This window comes from Lepisma saccharinum, chromosome 6 (genome assembly GCF_977018435.1).
Source record: "Lepisma saccharinum chromosome 6, izLepSacc3.1, whole genome shotgun sequence".
Lineage (NCBI taxonomy): Eukaryota > Metazoa > Arthropoda > Insecta > Zygentoma > Lepismatidae > Lepisma > Lepisma saccharinum.
The window spans coordinates 87,987,081-88,011,783 of NC_139234.1; the positions used below are offsets into that span (position 1 = coordinate 87,987,081).

A 24,703-nucleotide genomic window follows, 5' to 3' on the forward strand; every position below is an offset into this window, starting at 1 on the left:
TAACACAACAGTTGATGTTTCATCTTATGGTTTATCAGCATTGTAACATTATTTTTATCCAGAACCCAAAACACACCTTTACTTCTGTTTTTGAGATTGTTGGATTCACGAAGATCCAAAATGTAAAATGAAAAGGCCCAAGAGCAAGATTTTCCTTCACGCAACGTCACGTGGTGAAGTTGGGATTGTAGGAACGGCTCAAGATAAAGTTTACACCCAGCCAAGGTGGATTTTTTGCATCCACCTTCCTCCAATAAAAAAACATGACCATATTATATATTTGTGGTTTTAATGATGAAACATGATAGCCTTATTTTTTAAAAAATACTTTCAGTGTTTACTGTTAAAGAACATGTTTATTGTAGGTGTGTTTATTTAATACCCACTCAGTGAGATAAAAATAACAGGAATCTCTTACTTTAAGTTGCTACATGATTTTGCAATACACTTATTATGTCATGAAGCAGCAACTTCAATTAATTCTTGCCTAGAAAATCCCATTTCTTTTTTTAAACACATAACCACACTTATGTAATAGAAATAAGGTTTTGATGTCACTCTGAGGGGTCGAACCGGTTTGGTGCCCCACTGAGGGTAGCACCCTATGCCTCGATTGCCCAGCCCTTAAGCCACGTCTATGTCCAGTCTCCATCGACAGTATGGATTTTTCATTTGCATGTACTAATTGTAGTTGGAACAAATTTCACTGTTCTGTTACTAGAAAGTAAGTCCATTCTGGTGAGAGACAGAATTGTAAACAATAAGATAATGGCTTGCCCCATGTAGTCTCAAGGTCTCAATTGAGGAACTTGTACTGATGTACCAGGTTGTAGTTGCTCCTCTTATGCTACTCTGCATACAAACAAATACACCAAATCATTGTTTGTGTAATGGTGTCCAATCAACACCTTCGAAGTTTTAAAGTAATTGAAGCCACTGGTTCCTGGACTTGGTGTCTGCTGTTTGTGTGTGTGAGGCAGGATGGGGGAGGGCGAGATACAAGTCTTTCCCAGTTGAACTTTTTGGAGTTCCATGTTGTCATCAAGAAACACAACTCCAGAAATAAGAAATTCTGACTTCTTTTGTCAAATGGTAGCTTTCAATTATGTCATTATTAGGGCTCGGAAGTTGAGGAAAAATCCTCTTTTTCCCTTAGTGTCCGAAGACTAGGCCTAACATAATATATGTTCATTTTGGGTCATTGTAGGCCAGAAAAAGGTAGGTTTTATTTGTCTTTTTTTGCCTTTTTCAGCATTTCTTGGCTTATTGGTCCTTTTTCTTAGCCTTTTCTTAGGTCTTAACGGCTTTTTTTTTTTTGCAACTTCACCTTTTTTCGACTACTTTTTTCTGCCCATTCTCAATTCGAATCATCATCAGTTCATCACCTCTTAAACATCCTTTCTGTAGTAAAGAAATAAAAAAAGAAAGAAAGAATTATATTTGAACCATCCCTGAAACGAGAGAAAAACATTTTTGGATGACTGAAGCAGGTACGGTACAAGGTCCTTTAACCGTAATTTGTCTGGAAGGTCGCGCTGTAAATGGCAACTTTATCTTGTTTTGAAGCTTTCAGTTTTTTTCGCACTGTGTTCCATACCACCAGACTTTTGTATTTTTTTATTCATTAAATATGTTTATGTTTAATTAATTTGAATCACATTTATACGTCCTTTTTTCCATTTTTAGGTCCTTTTTTGGATATTTTTAGGTCTTTTTGTGGCAATTTATTGGTCTTCAACTTCCGAGCCCTAGTCATTATGCACCATAGCATCTGTTGACAATCACCATTCTACCATTAGCTTTTGATTGATTGATTGATTTGGTGCTTTAAGTACACTTTATGCACAGTAAGGGTAATCGGTACTGGACCTACAGTTTAAAGTGGGATCTGAACCACTATGTGCCTTCACCGGGTATTGAACCTGGGACCCCTTGATTACAAGGTGGAGACGCTTCCACTGCATCATCGGGGAGGCCCCCATTCTACCATTAGGGAAGTCCAGTGACAGAATCCCTTGATCTGTTTGCTATTGCAACTTCTGCTATAATAACAAGGTTGTCTTGCGTCGTTGCCTTGTAATCAAGGGGTCCCGGGTTCGATACCCGGTGGAGGCACATAGTGGTTCGGATCCCACTTTAAACTGTAGGTCCAGTCCCGATTAGCCTTACTGTGCATAAAGTGGACTTAAAACACCAAATCAAATCAAATAACAAGGTTGTCACTCAATTCTACATGCTCCTATTCATGCACAGAATACACCCTGCAGACCAAACGTAACACATTAGAGGTAGATGATGACTCTCATACTGTAATTTCTACCAATCAGTGGTGTATTTTCCCAGAATTTTTCATGTAGAAATTGCCTGGAAATTTGAAGTTGTTGGACTTCTGTTTGTATTTTACTTTCATGCCTGTATTGGTCTTTCATTTCCATTATATCTAATTGATACGTGTATAATAAATATAATAAGTATAGCATGTGGCGTAACAGTCCATGACTGCCAGTGTCTACCTACTGACTGCTGGCCTCACTCCCACCAGAGCTGGAAGATCGTCCAACCAGTTACGGGGTGACATGTGATCAGCACCACAACCACTCATTCGTATCTCCCCAATTTCCACACAATGGTGGGTGACCACCGGTCCCATACATAGGCTGAAATATCAGGAGAAAAGTTGTTACGCTTCCCCTGGGAGACTTGAACCTGTATGTGTTCCATAGTCAGAGTCCAAAGCTCGTGCCTGAGACCACACGGCCACAGTGCGGTAAAATATATGATAAATATATGCAATATATCGGTATTGTTGCGTTAAATCAGTTCAAGTTTTCATAATTCGCCACTGCAACTAATATTGTTTTCCCTATCTGTAGAACACGAATACCGTGAATTATTTTTTCAGATTTCATCTTATAGTTTCCCTACCTTTTAACAGTACTTTAACCCATAACAATGCTTTTCTCAATAGCTTTGCATTACTGATGAAGGATCTAGATAAATTGCAAAATTTCAGAAAAACTGAAGTTATCTATTGTGACTTGGTCAAAGTTGATGATATAGGAAAGCTGGTATTTCATGCCACATGTCATCAACATTAAAAACAGAGATAAAATTACACGATATATCTTGTTTTGTTCTCCACATTTTTGGACTGATCTCAATCTTTCATTAAGGGATAGAAGAAAATATTGAGTAGTGGAAGTGTTAAAGCACAGTACAAATGGATGAAAAGGTATAAAACTTGATGTTCTGATCATGTCACAGTAGCGATCGATGTTCCTTTAGGTTTAAACAATGGTTGATTGTTTTAGTGATATGATTATGACATCACGTTTATGTAACTTTTAATCCATTTTAACTATTTTAACCATGTTAAATCAGATTGAGGTCAGTCCTAAAATTCAGAGGAAAAAGCAAGATACCTGTTTTGATTTTATCTCAGTTTTTAATAAGTTAATAGGTAAGGATGAGTCATGAATAGACAACCAAAAAGTATAAAAAGCATAATCACCTTTCACACGTGGTTAATATTTTCAATATGCGGATCTACGTAGTTTGTTTAACATCTTTAGAATGTAAATATTAAGAGGATAAAGCATAACTTCAAATTCTAGAAGTGAAGTGAAGTACCTCAGATGATATTTATGTTACCCAGACTATTGTGTTTTCTTCCCATGAATCACTTCAAACCTATCTTTTTTTTATTGTTTGAGGAAAGATAGTGGTTCCTGTAAAAGCGCCTCTATTAAAATAACTCTGCAGAGTAGACTTCTGCTCTATATGCCCATCAATGTCAGCGACCCTAAAAAAAGTAAAGTGCTCCCCCTGTTCTTTTTACCACGCCATGAAGGCATATAGGGGGTGTGGAGTTAGGGTCCCACATTTTCTTGATTACGGCTGAAGTTGGGAGTGATGTGATCAGCACCATGCCCCTGGCTATTTTACCCCCCCCCCTCCCCAGAGCTTTCTCCAGGTACCCACTTTACACGATGCTGGGTGGGTGCTGGAACTGCTTGAATAGTTGGAAAAAAATCCCTGAAACCAGGTCACTCAGGTCACTTGCATGGTAGACAAACACCCTAACAACAGAGCTACTGCAGCTCAGCAACCCTAAGGAAACATGCATTTCAAGCCTTGTCACTGGTTCCCAAAACCTAACGCAAGGGAGAAAAGAAAGAGAGAGAGTGTCAGACCCAGTTTAGGAGTGCTGCTCAGAATATACAGTTCTGCATATTTGTTGGTCTCCTACATAATAATTGAAGGTCTCGGGTGTAAAACATGGTAAGTGATATTTTGGTCATTTTTGAGTTGCCATGTCATACAATTTGCATTGGACTCAGTGAAGCCTTCTGAAATTGGTAAACGCAACACAAGTGCAATTTATCTACAATATAATTTCTAATAATCTTTTTCCTTAATGAACTCAGAAATGATCAAAACGTCACTTAACATGCTATACACCCGAGCCCTTCAATTATCTCTTTATCAAAGAACAATAAGTCTGAAAGATTTTCCTTCCTCAAAACTGTTACATGAGGTCACCATCACATGTTGTTCAAGAAATCAGGAAATATCAAAGAGCAAGTAATTTTTCTGGTTTCCTGTAGATGACGGTGTAAACTAAATTCCAATAGTTTTTCTATATTGTCAATAGAGGGTATCAACATTTTTATGTGACCAGTGAACTATTATAGTTGTACATGTACATTGCTTCCACTTTGAAAATGTAGTATCTTGAATGTACACATTTATGTAGGCCCAACTGGAGGTGTTGAGAATTTTGTTTTGAAAGTGTGAGTTTGTAAATAATAAAAGAAAGTGCATTATCTTTTTACGTAACGATGCACTCGTTTACACTTGATTTAGTTGATCAAGTAATTTTTAATTGTTTTTGGATCATAGAAGTTTATGTTGAATTGTATGGAAGTGTTAGAGGATAATTAAATTTTTTCTTCAGCCCACTTGACTACACATCTGCTCAGTAGCTAAGTAATTGACACATGAACTGAGATTGTTTCGTAATTTCAAATTTACCAGTGAAAATGCCAAGCCTCAATAAAGAACACAGTTGTCTAAGCATTAGAGATATTTTTTTTTCTAATCTAATTTGCTAATGTAATAGAAGTGTATATAGTGTGGTCCTCAAGTGTGGAAACACCCATTTAAAATAAACGTTGCTGAGGAAACATACTATCTTGATATGGGGAAAGGGGAAGGCCTGTTAAGGCGTTATAAACACAGAGGCCATCTTGACATCAAAACATCACAAGAAACATAACGATGTGTCACCTGTCATGGTAAACATTTGGAGTTCAAATAGCATGTCCAAAAGTTTTATGTTTCTGTCAATCATATACCATGAGTATATTGCATTGTGTGAGTAGCTGTCTGATTTTGTGTGGTTTAGATGTATCTGCTCTTGTGGTTTGAGATTATCTGATATTTTCGAACTTGATAACATAAAGTTTTATATATTTGTCAATAATTGAATCAGGAAAATAACATGTGACTCTGAGTAATATTTTATGACTCTAAACATAATTTAACAATTTTCTTGGTAATCCTTTTGCTTGCAGCCTTACAAAATGAATATCTTGAGGAGCTTTGTGACAATTACAAGAAAGAGCTGGCAACACTGAAGGAGGAGGATATTAGGGAAGTAAAGTACATCATCAAGAATCAAGAAAATGACAAATTACATATTTCTACAGCAATTTTTGTTCAAGGCAAGCAACAACAAAGCATGATGGATGATCTTAATAACCACCATGCAGAGGCATTGGGCCACGCAATTGCCAAGGTAAATAATTATGCAATAGTTCTTAAAATGGAATTTAATGGTTGGAGATTGAAATTTTGGTATTCTGAAGTATACACAATTGGAATGTAACAAATTGGAAACTAATCTTGTATTCATTTGCAGATGGAAAGTAAATGAGAGCATGAGGCCTTCAGGAAATATAATCTGCAGAATATGGTCAGAAATACTTAGACTGTTTTAATGAAGAATATGGTGGGTCTGTATGTTGAAAAATTACTGTTATCAACCAACTATGCCGAAGTACAAATTTTTTTTTAAATATGGATGAATCAGCAACAGTGAGTTTGTGACTAATTCTGTAGCTGCATATTTGAGAAATAAAATTTATCAAAACATACATATATTCAAGATCAGTGTACTTCATCTAGAAAGGATCATAATGAAATTCTTTAGTTAGCCCTGTATGTCTGTTGTCAGACATTGTGACCACCATTCCACACAAAGTGGAGGGAACAAAAGGCTAGGTTTTTACATGCATTATCTTGAAACACAATGAATCGGGAACCTTGAATCCAAAACTTTCATCTGGAACCTGGAGGTGTATTTCCAGATCCAGAGAGCTGTGGTTATGAGAACATTTAAGACATGTAGTGGAAGTTTGCCAACCCTGTTTCCAACCGTGTATTTAAACTGGATGCTAAATTGAATTCATTTTTCATGGAATCACCTAGTGCAAGGAATTAGTTGCCTGCTAAATTTAGAACATTCATTCTTTATTGCAATTCATTATTTCTAATTGTGTACAAAGAGTTCAGTGTTGGGTGGATTGCTGAATTCATCTGGAACATGGTATTGAAACTATTGAAGTCATTGTCAAGAGAGTACATCATTTTTAGCTCAGAATGAAGAAGATGGAAACAGGTGCAAGTGGAATTCATTCCACCACATTCAAAGTACTGTGGCTGGCTTGAGATTGATTTTTCAAATTAAAACCATTCAAGCAAATTTGACTCCATTTTCCAATTTTTATTATTTGTAATAATATAAATATATTGCTGGCTGAATGCAGTTTTATTGTATCTCCAGGCCTCCTCGATGGTGCAGTGGTTGGGTCGTCGCCTTGTAATCAAGGGGTCCCGGGTTCGATACCCGTTGAACTACATCGAATTTATACTTAACTATCTCATTAACTGTACACTGAAATGCCCCAGGCCGGTAAAGGCTCAGAACATTCCAGGTGCCTAATTTAATATCCTTATTCCTAATGTAGATCTTAACCTTAGTCCAGCGACCTCCCAAAGTACATGAAGAAGCCTAAGGGAATCAGATTGAGGGGGGACCCAACTCCCCGTTGAGATACACAACCAATCCATCTACCGGTGAAAACTTCGTTTAGGTGATAAGCAAAATGGGGTGGTGCCCCATCCTGTTGGTGTATAGTAAGAAGCTTGGTGTGCCCTAATCCACCGTGCTATGAGCCACAGTTGGTAGATGCTGGGATTATGGATACTGAGTCACCTGGTCGATGCAGTGGAGCTACGTGTGATTGCGTCCTGTACACTTTTTACAATTTGAGGTGTTACGGCTTGCCTACCAGGACGTTCTTCATCCACAACACTACCTGTTCGCTTGAATTTCTTGACCAGGTTCTTAATAGCCAGCCTGGTGGGACCTGGTTTTCTGAATTTTGGAGCAAAGTCCATCTACACCTGTACATACGTCATTCCACATGGACGAGCACAAACAACGGCTGTTCTTTCTTCAACTGTTAGCATTGCTTCACATAACATGCAAAGAAAATGTATTTTGTCACAATATCACTAAAATGTATAGTGACTTTATTTCAATTAATGATCTACAAGAAAATATTAAGAAGAAAGTAACTCTAAATGTAAGTAACAGTTACCTTTGAAGTACAAGTAACTGTAACTGAGTTACTTTTTAAAATGAGTAACTGTTACGGTAACTCAATTATTTTTAGAAAGTCACTTTGCGAACACTGGTCTGTAATTACTATGACTTTTTTAAGAAACTATATTTTTGACATTCTATGTTACACATCAAAACTCAATTCTATACTATGCCAGAAACTTGCAGAAAACCCCCTTCAAAGAAGTAATTATTAACATTTATCCAGTTAGGGGAAAGCAGTATTTGTTAATTTCCATATTTTCATTCATTATTGTTCTTCCTTTTTAGCACACTGCTGATGATGATGACTTGGAGTTCCTGAATCGACATAGAATGCTTTTCCTTCTGAAGAAGTTCCAAGCTGTTCTTTCTGACTATCTGGGAAGCACAGAACAGAAAAGAAAGTCTTATGCAGTATTGAGGGGGAGAGATACTGAATCTACAACTGAAATATATGAACTAATGACAAAAATGGACAAACTTGCCGTGAGTTTTATGTCATTCTTGATACTAGTGAGCATAGTTGTATTTTATTAAAAAGGTTTTTCATGTATATTATTTAAATCACCTACATGTAGTGTTCCAGTTTCCTTGGATCTAATTCCCTCATGTTTCCATTTCACCACTACATCAATGAATGTTGTGCATGGTATCTGAAACCTGTCTGAATGCCTGAATTGGTGGGTGCCAATAATCGTACCCCATTCAGACTCCAAAATGCTCAAGTTGAATGATGTTCTCCTGGTTCTATTGGCTTACACATGGCCACCATTTGAACACACACCCCATGGTGTCAGAATAACTAGGAGAACATCATTCAACTTGATAATTTCGGAGGTGTTTGGATCCTTACGTTGGCTGGCATAATGATGGGCTTTTGTACACATTTGCAAGCCTTTGCTAGGGGTTCCATCACCTGCTAGATCCTCCGGCATGTGATTATCCAACATTAGGGGTGGAAAGGGACTTGCTTTCCTGTTTATGGACGATAAGCAATGAGTCCCTGGAATCAGAGGATATCCGACACATAGACTTGCCGCCAAGTTCCTCTGATATGAACCCAATAGAACATGCATGGGATGTGCTCAGGCAACACACTGAAGGATGGAATCCCCCTCTTCGTCCCCCTCTAGAGCTGCATACAGCATGGTTGCAGGAGTGGGTGCTATTTCTCAGGAACAGCTCAATGCTCTTATCTGCAATATGCCACATCATTATATGGCATGCATTGCTGTCATGGAACACCATAGTTGCTCTTAACATTTCTGTGGAACATTCAAATCTGCCTTGGTGTTAAGACATACCAATCACCCTGTGGCTCTACAATTGCTCTTTTCCATTTTTACAATTGCTTTACACCATGGTTGTTGGTTTCTTGTGTTTCCTTATTGTTTTCAGTTTTACCTTACATATGTAAACCAAATTGGTGCACGTTTGATAGCTGTGTGTGCCATGATCCTTAATAAATGGACATGAGTGTAGTACTAGCCTATTTATACATATATTTGTTTTGTCTTTTCAACAAGATTGCCAATAATGTTACAGCCTAATATTTCTATAAATAGCCTGAACTTTAGCTGACTATTCTTTCATTGTGTTATTATTTTTATAAATATATAAAAAGTTTATTACATATAACCTACTTTTGTAAATAAAAATTTGTAGCTTCTTATAAAATGAAACCAGAGGTGAGGAACTTACTTCAGAAGATTATGAATAATTGACTGTCCAAACCAGCAAGAATTTACTGTAACGTATATATCCGCATCATTGTCAGCCACAATACTAGCTGTTTGTGAGAAACCTAAACCCACCATTTTTAATTGTATGAAATCAGGGTTTGTGCCAGCAAATAAATTTATAAGTTATGAATATACAAGTGAAGCAACATCAAGTAATGATTATCACTTTTTAAATTAACTTGTAACCATTACAATTGCTAACATTAATTTGGTTATGTGTTACTACCACAATTACTGAAATAAAAATGCAAGAAATGCACAGCTTGCACTACAACGGATCATAGCTATGCATCAATTAAGGCAGTGATTTAATCATTCAGGTTCTTTAAGGACATGAGGGAGGGTTTCTGCGAGTTTCTCCCCTCAGCAGAAGCTCGTAGCACTGTTGCCAACTTAGCTCTTTTGGAGCCAGATCTGGCTATTTCCTGCAATCGTTTGGCTGTAAACTGGGGCGCCCGTCTCCCCTGCCCCACTATGATGCCATCACTGGCTCTGGCCCACATAGACCCACCTTTTTACATTTTGCACATGATATTGTTATATTGGCTGCATCAGCCCATCCCGTCTTACCTCCCCAGCTACTTTTTTATAGTACTATGGCTGACGTGAAAATGACATAATATTTTTATTCGGTAATCCTTTATTTTTGATTTCATATGACCATTTAAGATGAAATTTAGCTCTTTTATGCACATCAGGTTTTACAACACTGCCAGGATGGCCATATGAGTAGTATAATTGATGCTATAACTGGCACACTTATAGCGTAGAAAAGAAGAGCTCATATGATTAAACAGTCCGATTTGCCCACACTTAAACTTATGCCAAGATGCCCTTATTCCCCATTTCTTCAAGTGTGATATGCTCTCAATCCCAAGAATCTTGAATCCTAGTGTAGAAAAGAAGAACCCTCAATAGACAGATTTGCCTACACTTAAAACAATGTCAAGAGGGGCTTATACCCCAATCGGCCATGTGTGTACATATTTAAATCGAAAGAATTTTGAATTCTAGTGTAGAAAAGAAGAACTCCCCTCAGACAGATTTGCCCATGTGTGCAAAGGCTGAATTTCTCAGTTTGTTGTCCATAAACTTGTCAAAAATATGCCCCCCTTGATATTGTTTTGACTATACTTAAAACTAAGCCAAAAAGCCACCCTCACCCACCCACACCCATTTATATTTACTTCCGGTCCGGTAATATGCAGAAATCTTCTAGAATTGCTCTGTGACTCTCTCATTTCTTACATCATAAACATATGATTTTTCACCTATGAGAATAACACTACATATAGTGTCATCAGGGAGTGTATCGTGGAATTCACAGATAATTTTAATGTTTGTCCTGTCATTAACCACAACTTGTTTCCTTTTTGAAGTGTTGATGACAAACATGGGTCTCTGTGCTTTGAATTCATCTGGTGTGTAATACATGTCAGTATTGCCAGTAGTGACCCTTTTGTATGCTGTAAATGCTTCATATAATTTAAGGAAATCATCCTTGGACATGTCTAAATTATAATTTTCTCTAGGAAATACCTCATTTCTGCCATTTTTAAGATATATGTTCTTGATGTTGCAGCTATCAAATCTACTTGAATTTTTTTCCTGATTATTGTGTCTTCCAGTCTGAAACAGTACCACCACAAAATCCGGCATGTCATATTGTATACTGGAGAATGAATTTGTAGCATCAAACTCATAATAAGTACCAGCGGCAGGCTTCTGTACACATTGATATGTATAAAATTGTAAAGGAATCTGTGGATTTTTTATTATATCTGCTTTGTATTTAAGAGCATAACTGGCTTCATATTCAACAACTGGAATTCTTAGCTCCATAGTCTGAATAAGGCACTTGCCCTCATCAGGTAGGGTATTAGGCAGAGCTTCCCCGGTAGAGTTTAATGTACTGTACCTCATCAAAGCATTATTATCATTGGCAGCTCTTCTAAATGTGATTCTTAAACCACCCTTCCACATAATATCTTTGTAATCTGAGAAGAATCCTGGCAACAGGCGCATGGGGAACAGCACTGTGTGGCTCTTAGATATAATTTTATCACCAGCCTCAAATCCACCTATTTTGTAGTAAGAAGCCTCGGTTTTGGATAATTTTAGTGTGGCCAAAGCTGTGGAGGTAATGCCGGGATAATCCACTCTGTTTATAACAACACCATGTTTTCTGATCTCAATTTCAGAGAACAGATGTGGCACAAACTTATCTACCAATCTTATATTTGAATTTGCCGGATAATCTGTTCCATCGAGCTTTACAACATCAAATTTGATGTATAGATCTGCTCTTTGGGGGTGTATAAAGCCATCCCCTACATCAAGATCAACCTCAATTTCTGTGTTGGGTTGATTTAAATTTGCAAATGTCCTCCTGTTTGGGGGGGATGATTGTAGCTCAGAACTCTCAATATTTTCCATTTTTTTTGTATGTATTTTTATTTAAATATTAATCTCTATGATAGCAGTTGTTGTGGCTCCAGCAAAATCAACTAATTCTTCTTTTTCATTAGTGACCATCAATTCAATGTTATCTATTCTATTATGGCACACAGGAAAATATAATGTTGGGGATGGAGTGTAGATGATTGGCTCCATAAATTCAGAATTAGGTTTAAATGTTGCAATGATGCCAGTTTGTTTGTGAGTGCCTATGCCATTTGATTTGGTGATCATACCCTCAGCCACATTACAGTGAATATTCAGAGTCTCTATGGCTAAGAATTTAGGTATATTAATAGCAGTGTGTTTGATGGCTGGTTCAAGTTTTGTGTTGTTCTCAAAGCCTAACAGCTCTCCTATAGTACCCAGATCCACTGTTTCTGTAGCAGATACAATCTCTACTCTGTGAGTGACAGAATTTTGAGTTAATACTATACCTCTGGGTAATTGAGCATTTAGAGTGGACAGATTATACTGCCCTGGAGTGATGACAATTTTTTGATCCCCTACTGCAATTTTGTTGTTGTGGTGTGTAATATTAGGGATCAAGTACATGCCATAAAATGCTCTGAGAGCTATTGTTTTGGGATACACTATATCATCATGTAATCTGAGTTTCAATATTGAATTTTGGCTGGTGAGATGGAATACCCCCATGATGTTTCAGATACCACAGGGCTTTTTGAAAATTTTCAATTGATGGTTTATTTATTTGAGACATATATCTAAGAACAGATAAACACAAATGTCCACAATTAACATCTTTGAAATTTTGAACACGGGCATTATTGTAATAAAGATTAGCTGATTTTAGATATTTTACTAAATTTTCAGGTGGAACACCTCCAAATGAATCAAACACAAATGCCTCATTTTTTAAATATTTAAGATAACAGATCCAGTTAGTGCCCTGATTTTTGTACTTATCCAAATTAACAATGCCACACTCTTTGTTGAGTGGTTGTTCTGGTAAAGAATCAGACATGTACACACCTCTAAAATGTTTGATGCCCAGTGGCTTGATTAAAGCTTCAATATCTTGGTTTGTAAGCGGCTCTTGTTTTTTTTAAACTTATTCATGGCTCTCTTAACACCTTTGCCTTGTTTCTCCATGGCCAGGTTATGGCGCTTCAATTCATCTAATTCTGCCCTATTTTTCTTGGCATCTATTACTGTTTTTGCTATGGCAGCTGATCCCCCAGCCAAGCTCCCAACAGCCCCAAGTGCTGATAAGATGGCCGGGATAGTAAATATAAATCCACCCACATGTGATTTTTTTCTAGATTGTTGTAATTTTTTTAATTAGGGGGTGCTAAGCAACAATTTCATACCATGGCCCTTGGCAATACAAGAATTTTTTTTCTTGCGCTGCTTTTTGGTTAAAAGACTATCAATAGTTTTAAGAGATTTAAGACCTGCATAATGTATTTGATACATAACACCCTTGGCCTTCATTGTAGGTTTATTATATATATATATTCACAACCCCCACCCCAGTTTTTGTTTGGTGTTCATAGCTATGGTGGTCCCCAATGCTGCTATTCTCTCACTCAAAGAAGCATCTTTGGTTACAAATCTACCAAATGCAGCCTCTTCTAATTTCTTGTCTGCAACATGTCTCTTGTCAAGATCAGAATGTGTGTTGTATGCTATGTTATGGTCTCTACAAGCAGCATCTAGGGGATTAACACCAGGATCCCCTCTGTTTAATCTATGGTCCAATTTTGTACCGGGACCACAATACTGATAGCCTGGAATGTGTAGTTCAAATGGCAGCTTGTTTATAATGTCATTAACCAACCCCCGACCCTCAGAAATATTCCAAAATTTAGGTGGTAGAGTATTAATAATTTTTATAAGATATCCAATCCCCTTAGTGTCATTCACTATAAAATTAGACAATTTTGTGCTTATCATGTCCATAATTCCAACCTTTTCATTGTAAAAATTGTGGTTGCCAGCATTTTCCTCCCCAGCTATCACCAATAACCTATCTACAAGTTTCCTGACATCATCAACCCACACAAATTCTTTAGGCAGGGTGTTGTATTGTTTGATTCCACTGCCAGTCTTGATCTGTGACCATATGGGCTTGATTAAGTTGTTGTATTTTGCTCCACTGCTAGACTTAACTCTTTTTTGTGTGGGATCATTGTTCTGGTATAGAGCATCTGATTTTATTAATATTTCTTTGTAATGCTCATAATCTTGATCTGTATAGTTGCCAGGTCTCTTCCTAGTCATCTGTTCCCACAATCCAGGTGTGCCGGGATATTTAACAAAACCACCTTTTTCTCCAAGATGAGATTCTGAATATACAATTATATCATCTCCCATAAATGTTACTCTGAAATTGCCAATTCTATGTATGATGCTACCATCACGCTCTGTGTCAGCATATAAGCCAAATACCTCATCTTTGTTGTCTTTAGGTGTGCTTAAATATTTTTGAGCAAGAAGACCCAATTCAATAGGATCCTGAGTAGCTTCAATTCTTCGAGGAGCAACAGGACTAGGTGTATGAATACTGGAAAGTGGGGTGATTGGATAATCTAATATGTTCCTTGCAGCTACAGGTACAAGCTCTGTGATCAAATTTTGATTTTGCTCTGTAACAGTTTTGATATTTTTACCTAATTCACTAATAGCATCAATAATAGGCTGTTCTGTTTGTTTGTGTTGTTCATAAATTCCTCAGTTCTGTGATTTCCATCCCTTAAATCTTTTTACAAGATAATCTCTTAATTTAAGATCATCAATGATTGGCCTTTTCATGGTTATTTATATATGTTTCTATGTCTAGAAAATTGTTGATTTTATTTCTGTATTTGCCACTATTGGGTTTTCTTGTCATATCAATTGTGACAAACCCATAACTGTCCTGGTTCCAGCACCTACTGCAAAACTTGGAAAAATCATTGTAGCTCAAGTCCCCACCTACATATTCATCATGTATGTGTTTGAGGTTGGTATGATCTTGATGAAACACACATATAAAATTGCTGTTGTCTCGGATCAGCTGCTTCGGTATTTTTGAAAAAGTCTGTGCCAGGTAGAAGCAATCAATGTTTTTGTGTCGGCCCTGTGTAAAGAAATTTTTAACCTTGTTTTGATTATGCAGTATAATGTCATCAAACACAACAACAGAATTATCGAGACATTCATGAAGTGGCTTAACATCTGATTCAAAAGTGGCAATATCCAGTCCATCATATAGCTTCATCAGCTGCTGATATTTTAATTGTTCCAAGCTCTTAGAGAAAACATACAAGTGCCTGTTTTTCCAGTCTAACCAGTTGGGTGCCAATAAAAAATTATCAATCATTAGTGTAGTTTTACCACAAGCTGATGGTCCAACAATAAGTCATCTAATATTATCAGGCAGCAACTTGCCATTTCTCTTAATCTGCTGTTCAGGTTCTGGCAGCCTTTTTATAACATCCCAGGTGCTCATATTATCACTTTGTCTGCATCGATCCAGCTGTGTTCTGGAAGTCCTAGCCATTTGACAAATAACTTGTTGCCTTTTCTGCGGATGATTTTTTCTATGAGATATGTGTCAGGCTGTTTAGTTTTGTTGAGTTCTTCTTCATAGAACCGGCCTTTGAGAATTTCTCCTCGGTGGTCTTTTATTATATATGTGTTAAGGGTCCCAGGTTTAATTTGAACCACTGTAAATAATTCAGTGCTCCAGTTTCTTGTAAAGCCTCTTTTGAATAAGTGCTTATATTTGCTGATTCTTACTTGATCACCCACCTTGTATTTGGCTTTTCTTGTTGTTGGCTGGTATCTAGGATAATAAACAGTCCTGATCAATTTTTGCTCATCAGATGAAGTTACTTCAGAGGGTTTCATGTTGATTGTGGAATGGACCGAGTTGTTATATTTATGTAGACGTTCTGGAAGAATATTAAGCCATTTATAATTACCTTGAAGTGTAAATTGTTTATACATAAGATTTTTTAGAGTTTTGTTGAATCTCTCTACAATTGAGGCCTTGAGATCACTGTAACTCGAATAATGTTGTATTGACTGGCTTTTAATAAATTGTTGGAACACAGAATTATAAAATTTTTTCCATTATCTGTTTGCAAATAGCGCGGTGATCTTCCACTCTGATTGATGATTGTCCTGAAGGCTTCTGTAACACATTTTCCAGTCTTGGATTTGAGTGGCACAGCCCAGGCAAATTTTGAAAATGTGTTACAGAAGCCATCAGGACAATCATCAATCAGAGTGGAAGATCACCGCGCTATTTGCAAACAGATAATGGCAAAGAATTTTATAATTCTGTGTTCCAACAATTTATTAAAAGCCAGTCAATACAACATTATTCGAGTTACAGTGATCTCAAGGCCTCAATTGTAGAGAGATTCAACAAAACTCTAAAAAATCTTATGTATAAACAATTTACACTTCAAGGTAATTATAATAATAATAATCCGTTGCGCAACAGCCCATGAAGGGCCTAGGCATACCTACCGACTGCCGGTCTCCCTCCCACGCTTTCCTTCGTCACCTCTAAGCGTGGAGATCTTCAACCAGTATTGGAATAGTCGGGGGGTCAGCCCGACGTATCCCCAGCCGTTATAGTAGGTCTCCGTGACCGGATTACGCTCACTCACTCGGAGCTCCCCAATTTCCTCACGATGGTGGGTTGCCACCGGCCCTATACGCAGGCTGAATAAATTCCGACCAGAGCCGGATTCGAACCTACGCCGTCCCGCAGCGAACGATCTCAAGACGAGTGAACGCCTTAACCCGCTCGACTACGGAGGAGGACTCAAGGTAATTATAAATGGCTTAATATTCTTCCAGAACTTCTACATAAATATAACAACTCGGTCCATTCCACAATCAACATGAAACCCTCTGAAGTAACTTCATCTGATGAGCAAAAATTGATCAGGACTGTTTATTATCCTAGATACCAGCCAACAACAAGAAAAGCCAAATACAAGGTGGGTGATCAAGTAAGAATCAGCAAATATAAGCACTTATTCAAAAGAGGCTTTACAAGAAACTGGAGCACTGAATTATTTACAGTGGTTCAAGTTAAACCTGGGACCCTTAACACATATATAATAAAAGACCACCGAGGAGAAATTCTCAAAGGCCGGTTCTATGAAGAAGAACTCAACAAAACTAAACAGCCTGACACATATCTCATAGAAAAAATCATCCGCAGAAAAGGCAACAAGTTATTTGTCAAATGGCTAGGACTTCCAGAACACAGCTGGATCGATGCAGACAAAGTGATAATATGAGCACCTGGGATGTTATAAAGAGGCTGCCAGAACCTGAACAGCAGATTAAGAGAAATGGCAAGTTGCTGCCTGATAATATTAGATGACTTATTGTTGGGCCATCAGCTTGTGGAAAAACTACACTAATGATTGATAATTTTTTATTGGCACCCAACTGGTTAGACTGGAAAAAGAGGCACTTGTATGTCTTCTCTAAGAGCTTGTAACAATTAAAATATCAGCAGCTGATGAAGCTATATGATGGATTGGATATTGCCACTTTTGAATCAGATGTTAAGCCACTACATGAATGTCTCGATAATTCTGTTGTTGTGTTTGATGACATTATACTGGATAATCAAAACAAGGTTAGAAATTTCTTTACACAGGGCCGACACAAAAACATTGATTGCTTCTACCTGGCACAGACTTTTTCAAAAATACCGAAGCAGCTGATCCGAGACAACAGCAATTTTATATGTGTGTTTCATCAAGATCATACCAACCTCAAACACATACATGATGAATATGTAGGTGGGGACTTGAGCTACAATGATTTTTCCAAGTTTTGCAGTAGGTGCTGGAACCAGGACAGTTATGGGTTTGTCACAATTGATATGACAAGAAAACCCAATAGTGGCAAATACAGAAATAAAATCAACAATTTTCTAGACATAGAAACATATATAAATAACCATGAAAAGGCCAATCATTGATGATCTTAAATTAAGAGATTATCTTGTAAAAAGATTTAAGGGATGGAAATCACAGAACTGAGGAATTTATGAACAACACAAACAAACAGAACAGCCTATTATTGATGCTATTAGTGAATTAGGTAAAAATATCAAAACTGTTACAGAGCAAAATCAAAATTTGATCACAGAGCTTGTACCTGTAGCTGCAAGGAACATATTAGATTATCCAATCACCCCACTTTCCAGTATTCATACACCTAGTCCTGTTGCTCCTCGAAGAATTGAAGCTACTCAGGATCCTATTGAATTGGGTCTTCTTGCTCAAAAATATTTAAGCACACCTAAAGACAACAAAGATGAGGTATTTGGCTTATATGCTGACACAGAGCGTGATGGTAGCATCATACATAGAATTGGCAATTTCAGAGTAACATTTATGGGAGATGATATAATTGTATATTCAGAATCTCATCTTGGAGAAAAAGGTGGTTTTGTTAAATATCCCGGCACACCTGGATTGTGGGAACAGATGACTAGGAAGAGACCTGGCAACTATACAGATCAAGATTATGAGCATTACAAAGAAATATTAATAAAATCAGATGCTCTATACCAGAACAATGATCCCACACAAAAAAGAGTTAAGTCTAGCAGTGGAGCAAAATACAACAACTTAATCAAGCCCATATGGTCACAGATCAAGACTGGCAGTGGAATCAAACAATACAACACCCTGCCTAAAGAATTTGTGTGGGTTGATGATGTCAGGAAACTTGTAGATAGGTTATTGGTGATAGCTGGGGAGGAAAATGCTGGCAACCACAATTTTTACAATGAAAAGGTTGGAATTATGGACATGATAAGCACAAAATTGTCTAATTTTATAGTGAATGACACTAAGGGGATTGGATATCTTATAAAAATTATTAATACTCTACCACCTAAATTTTGGAATATTTCTGAGGGTCGGGGGTTGGTTAATGACATTATAAACAAGCTGCCATTTGAACTACACATTCCAGGCTATCAGTATTGTGGTCCCGGTACAAAATTGGACCATAGATTAAACAGAGGGGATCCTGGTGTTAATCCCCTAGATGCTGCTTGTAGAGACCATAACATAGCATACAACACACATTCTGATCTTGACAAGAGACATGTTGCAGACAAGAAATTAGAAGAGGCTGCATTTGGTAGATTTGTAACCAAAGATGCTTCTTTGAGTGAGAGAATAGCAGCATTGGGGACCACCATAGCTATGAACACCAAACAAAAACTGGGGTGGGGGTTGTGAATATATATATAATAAACCTACAATGAAGGCCAAGGGTGTTATGTATCAAATACATTATGCAGGTCTTAAATCTCTTAAAACTATTGATAGTCTTTTAACCAAAAAGCAGCGCAAGAAAAAAAATTCTTGTATTGCCAAGGGCCATGGTATGAAATTGTTGCTTAGCACCCCCTAATTAAAAAAATTACAACAATCTAGAAAAAAATCACATGTGGGTGGATTTATATTTACTATCCCGGCCATCTTATCAGCACTTGGGGCTGTTGGGAGCTTGGCTGGGGGATCAGCTGCCATAGCAAAAACAGTAATAGATGCCAAGAAAAATAGGGCAGAATTAGATGAATTGAAGCGCCATAACCTGGCCATGGAGAAACAAGGCAAAGGTGTTAAGAGAGCCATGAATAAGTTTAAAAAAAACAAGAGCCGCTTACAAACCAAGATATTGAAGCTTTAATCAAGCCACTGGGCATCAAACATTTTAGAGGTGTGTACATGTCTGATTCTTTACCAGAACAACCACTCAACAAAGAGTGTGGCATTGTTAATTTGGATAAGTACAAAAATCAGGGCACTCACTGGATTTGTTATCTTAAATATTTAAAAGATGAGGCATTTGTGTTTGATTCATTTGGAGGTGTTCCACCTGAAAATTTAGTAAAATATCTAAAATCAGCTAATCTTTATTACAATAATGCCCATGTTCAAAACTTCAAAGATGTTAATTGTGGACATTTGTGTTTATCTGTTCTTAGATATATGTCTCAAATAAATAAACCATCAATTGAAAATTTTCAAAAAGCCCTGTGGTATCTGAAACATCATGGGGGTATTCCATCTCACCAGCCAAAATTCAATATTGAAACTCAGATTACATGATGATATAGTGTATCCCAAAACAATAGCTCTCAGAGCATTTTATGGCATGTACTTGATCCCTAATATTACACACCACAACAACAAAATTGCAGTAGGGGATCAAAAAATTGTCATCACTCCAGGGCAATATAATCTGTCCACTCTAAATGCTCAATTACCCAGAGGTATAGTATTAACTCAAAATTCTGTCACTCACAGAGTAGAGATTGTATCTGCTACAGAAACAGTGGATCTGGGTACTATTGGAGAACTGTTAGGCTTTGAGAACAACACAAAACTTGAACCAGCCATCAAACACACTGCTATTAATATACCTAAATTCTTAGCCATAGAGACTCTGAATATTCACTGTAATGTGGCTGAGGGTATGATCACCAAATCAAATGGCATAGGCACTCACAAACAAACTGGCATCATTGCAACATTTAAACCTAATTCTGAATTTGTGGAGCCAATCATCTACACTCCATCCCCAACATTATATTTTCCTGTGTGCCATAATAGAATAGATAACATTGAATTGATGGTCACTAATGAAAAAGAAGAATTAGTTGATTTTGCTGGAGCCACAACAACTGCTATCATAGAGATTAATATTTAAATAAAAATACATACAAAAAAAATGGAAAATATTGAGAGTTCTGAGCTACAATCATTCCCCCAAACAGGAGGACATTTGCAAATTTAAATCAACCCAACACAGAAATTGAGGTTGATCTTGATGTAGGGGATGGCTTTATACACCCCCACAGAGCAGATCTATACATCAAATTTGATGTTGTAAAGCTCGATGGAACAGATTATCCGGCAAATTCAAATATAAGATTGGTAGATAAGTTTGTGCCACATCTGTTCTCTGAAATTGAGATCAGAAAACATGGTGTTGTTATAAACAGAGTGGATTATCCCGGCATTACCTCCACAGCTTTGGCCACACTAAAATTATCCAAAACCGAGGCTTCTTACTACAGAATAGGTGGATTTGAGGCTGGTGATAAAATTATATCTAAGAGCCACACAGTGCTGTTCCCCATGCGCCTGTTGCCAGGATTCTTCTCAGATTACAAAGATATTATGTGGAAGGGTGGTTTAAGAATCACATTTAGAAGAGCTGCCAATGATAATAATGCTTTGATGAGGTACAGTACATTAAACTCTACCGGGGAAGCTCTGCCTAATACCCTACCTGATGAGGGCAAGTGCCTTATTCAGACTATGGAGCTAAGAATTCCAGTTGTTGAATATGAAGCCAGTTATGCTCTTAAATACAAAGCAGATATAATAAAAAATCCACAGATTCCTTTACAATTTTATACATATCAATGTGTACAGAAGCCTGCCGCTGGTACTTATTATGAGTTTGATGCTACAAATTCATTCTCCAGTATACAATATGACATGCCGGATTTTGTGGTGGTACTGTTTCAGACTGGAAGACACAATAATCAGGAAAAAAATTCAAGTAAATTTGATAGCTGCAACATCAAGAACATATATCTTAAAAATGGCAGAAATGAGGTATTTCCTAGATAAAATTATAATTTAGACATGTCCAAGGATGATTTCCTTAAATTATATGAAGCATTTACAGCATACAAAAGGGTCACTACTGGCAATACTGACATGTATTACACACCAGATGAATTCAAAGCACAGAGACCCATGTTTGTCATCAACACTTCAAAAAGGAAACAAGTTGTGGTTAATGACAGGACAAACATTAAAATTATCTGTGAATTCCACGATACACTCCCTGATGACACTATATGTAGTGTTATTCTTATAGGTGAAAAATCATATGTTTATGATGTAAGAAATGAGAGAGTCACAGAGCAATTCTAGAAGATTTCTGCACAATGCATTGTCTTAGTACTAGATATGCAAGTTGAGGCTGGTGTCCAATTAAAATATTGAGCTTATTCCAGGTAACAAGTATTTAAGAATATATTACAATATATTATTGTGTAAGCAAAAGCTCTTATGAGCATTTTTGACCTAGTTTTAAGTGTAGTGAAAACAATATCAAGGGGGACATATTTTTGACAAGTTTATGGACAACAAACTGAGAGATGTAGCTTTTACACACATGGGAAAATCTGTCTGAGGGGAGTTCTTCTTTTCTACACTAGAATTCAAAATTCTTTAGATTTAAATATGTACACACATGGCCGATTGGGCTATATGCCCCCTCTTGACATAGTTTTAAGTGTGGGCAAATCTGTCTATTGAGGGTTCTTCTTTTCTACACTAGGATTCAAGATTCTTGGGATTGAGAGCATATCACACTTGAAGAAATGGGGAAAAAGGGCATCTTGGCATAATTTTAAGTGTGGGCAAATCGGGCTGTTTTATCATATGAGCTCTTCTTTTCTACGCTATAAGTGCGCCAGTTATAGCATCAATTATACTACTCATATGAGGCAAGGAGAAATGCATTGCGATTATGGGAGTATTATTTTATTTGTTCTCTTGGGAATATCAGACTTCCGATGGCATAGAAAAAGATATCAACAGAAAGAGGACAGACTGAAGATGTAATTGATAGACTGAAAAGTTGAAACTCTAATTTGATTAGCCGTAACTTGAAGTTGAAGTTGATTCTCCATAAGAAATACATGGGATTCTGAAAATTCTTATCTTTTTTTTCAAACAATGTGTCTAGCTTAATATTCAACTTAAAAAACTGCTTCCACTACTTGCAAGAGAAATTCATACTCTCTTGTCCAGCTCGTTTTTTTTTAGTAGCAGTGCCCATTCCGACAATATTGAAATAAATGCACAACTGGTGCAAAACTATCACTCTTCCCCTTAAGAAATGTTTCCGTATTATATCTGATTGCTACCATTTCACTTATCATTGTTTTGGTAAAATTTTATATTGATCCTTTATCAGCATTTGTGAAAATTTAATACTGATATATTCTTTATAGTATATTGTGTATATTATAAAGGATCACAGCATGAGTAGGGGACATTGCAGCAAACTTTCTGGAATAAAATTTTAATTTTGTTTACTAAGATCTAATTATTTTTAATTATTTGAGTTCTTAAAAATACATCTTTCCATTTTATGTATGCAACCACACACCACAGATCACAGTGGACTGACATTTTTTTCTATCAAGAAATGATAAAATTTTAGTATGCTACGGACATACAGTCAATGCAAAGGTTGCTTTTTAGAACCCTTGTTAACACAATGGTGTTAAATCCTGCAACTTTATCCTGTCAATATCTCCACTAGCATGGTGCTATTTGCATAGCATATTATCCCCCTTTAGTATGTTTCAAAAAATATTAATGTCAGAGCAACTGAGCTGCTAGGTTGCATACATGGAGAATAATAATGCAATTTTATAATAGTGTGTGGTAATGAAACAAGCTCTCAATGAACAAAATATTGAGAAAAGTTTTCCACCCTGATGTCTCTACACATTGTGAAAGTGTGTATAGAAAAACTCTGCGTACATCTTTCTTCAACCCTACGAAAACTTTATTAATACTTTCATTCTATTTGTAGGATAACATTGAAGAAGCAAAGGAGAAATTGGCATCATTGGATGAAAACGATCGACTACATGAACTGAGGAAAGATCGAAGTGAAGTTGCTACAAAATTTGAATTCACTCGAAAAAAACTGAAGAAATATAAATGCATGTCTGAGAAAACAATTACGAATCTTACTGTTCAAAGTAACAAAACTTTACAGGTAAGCATTTGTAACATTCTTTTAAATAAATAATCATGTCTCAACTTTATATATATTTTAATTTAATTTGGGTGCCTATAAAGTAGAGATAAATTCAGTTTTAGTATTAAAGAGATGGACAATACTCATTCATGTAAAGATAAGTATTATGTATATTATAATTAATTTCGTAAATGTTCGCATAACCTCAGTTCATAATAGTCAATACAAAATACAGATTTCTTTTACTTATGTATGACTCATAAAAAGATAAGTAGGTTAGGTTTTGTATGATAAATTTATTTCATCCGGGCATTGATTTAATGATGTATCCAAATGTCGGGTAGACCAGTACTGCCCTCTGACCAATGTTGCTAGTACACCTCATAAGTATATATAAGGTACATTCAATATATAACCGGAAAAGTTGTATAAAAAATCGAAAATACGACCATGTTTGGTGTTTCTTTGTTATTTTGTGGTGGCGTCCTAGAACTATTAACAGATGGGCCTGGCATGCCTGCCTCGTGAACGGGGTGCTGGGAATCAGCACAAAACAACATGGCAGCACCCTTGCAGGTTTGCACCAACTTGGAGCAGCGAAGTGTCATTAGATTTCTTTTAGCTGAAGGGTTGAAACCAATCGAAATTTACCGTCGGATTGCAGTGCAATATGGTGAAAGCTGTTTGAGTCGAACACAAGTGTACGAGTGGGCAGAGAACAGGGTGTAACAAGTGTTCAAGATTTGCCACGTCCAGGATGCTCTGCCTCTGCAGTCACAGAGAACAACATTGCGAGAGTTGACGAGTTGATACGGGAAAACAGGCATATTACGGTGAGTGAGATTGCTTCAAAGATGAGCATTAGTGTCGGATCAGCCCACCATATTGTTCGTGACGTATTGATGTTCAAGAAAGTGTGTGCGAGGTGGGTTCCAAAACATTTGACACCAGAAATGAAAGACAGGCGAATGGATGAGTGCGGGGAGCTTTTGCGACAGGACGAGGCTGAAGGGGAGGCATTTCTTCA

The 24,703-nt window shown here is 36.9% G+C and overlaps 1 protein-coding gene across 1 annotated transcript in view; it reads left to right on the forward strand.

Moving 5' to 3' along the window:
- Positions 1 to 24,703, forward strand: part of LOC145989489 (dynein regulatory complex subunit 2-like) — a 68,035-nt gene that overhangs the window by 25,133 nt on the left and 18,199 nt on the right. Inside the window, exons 5-7 of the mRNA XM_083124838.1 lie at positions 5,577 to 5,800; positions 7,961 to 8,158; positions 23,506 to 23,694. Of these exons, the coding sequence (XP_082980964.1) occupies positions 5,577 to 5,800; positions 7,961 to 8,158; positions 23,506 to 23,694 (611 nt within the window). The remainder of the gene's footprint in view (positions 1 to 5,576; positions 5,801 to 7,960; positions 8,159 to 23,505; positions 23,695 to 24,703) is intronic.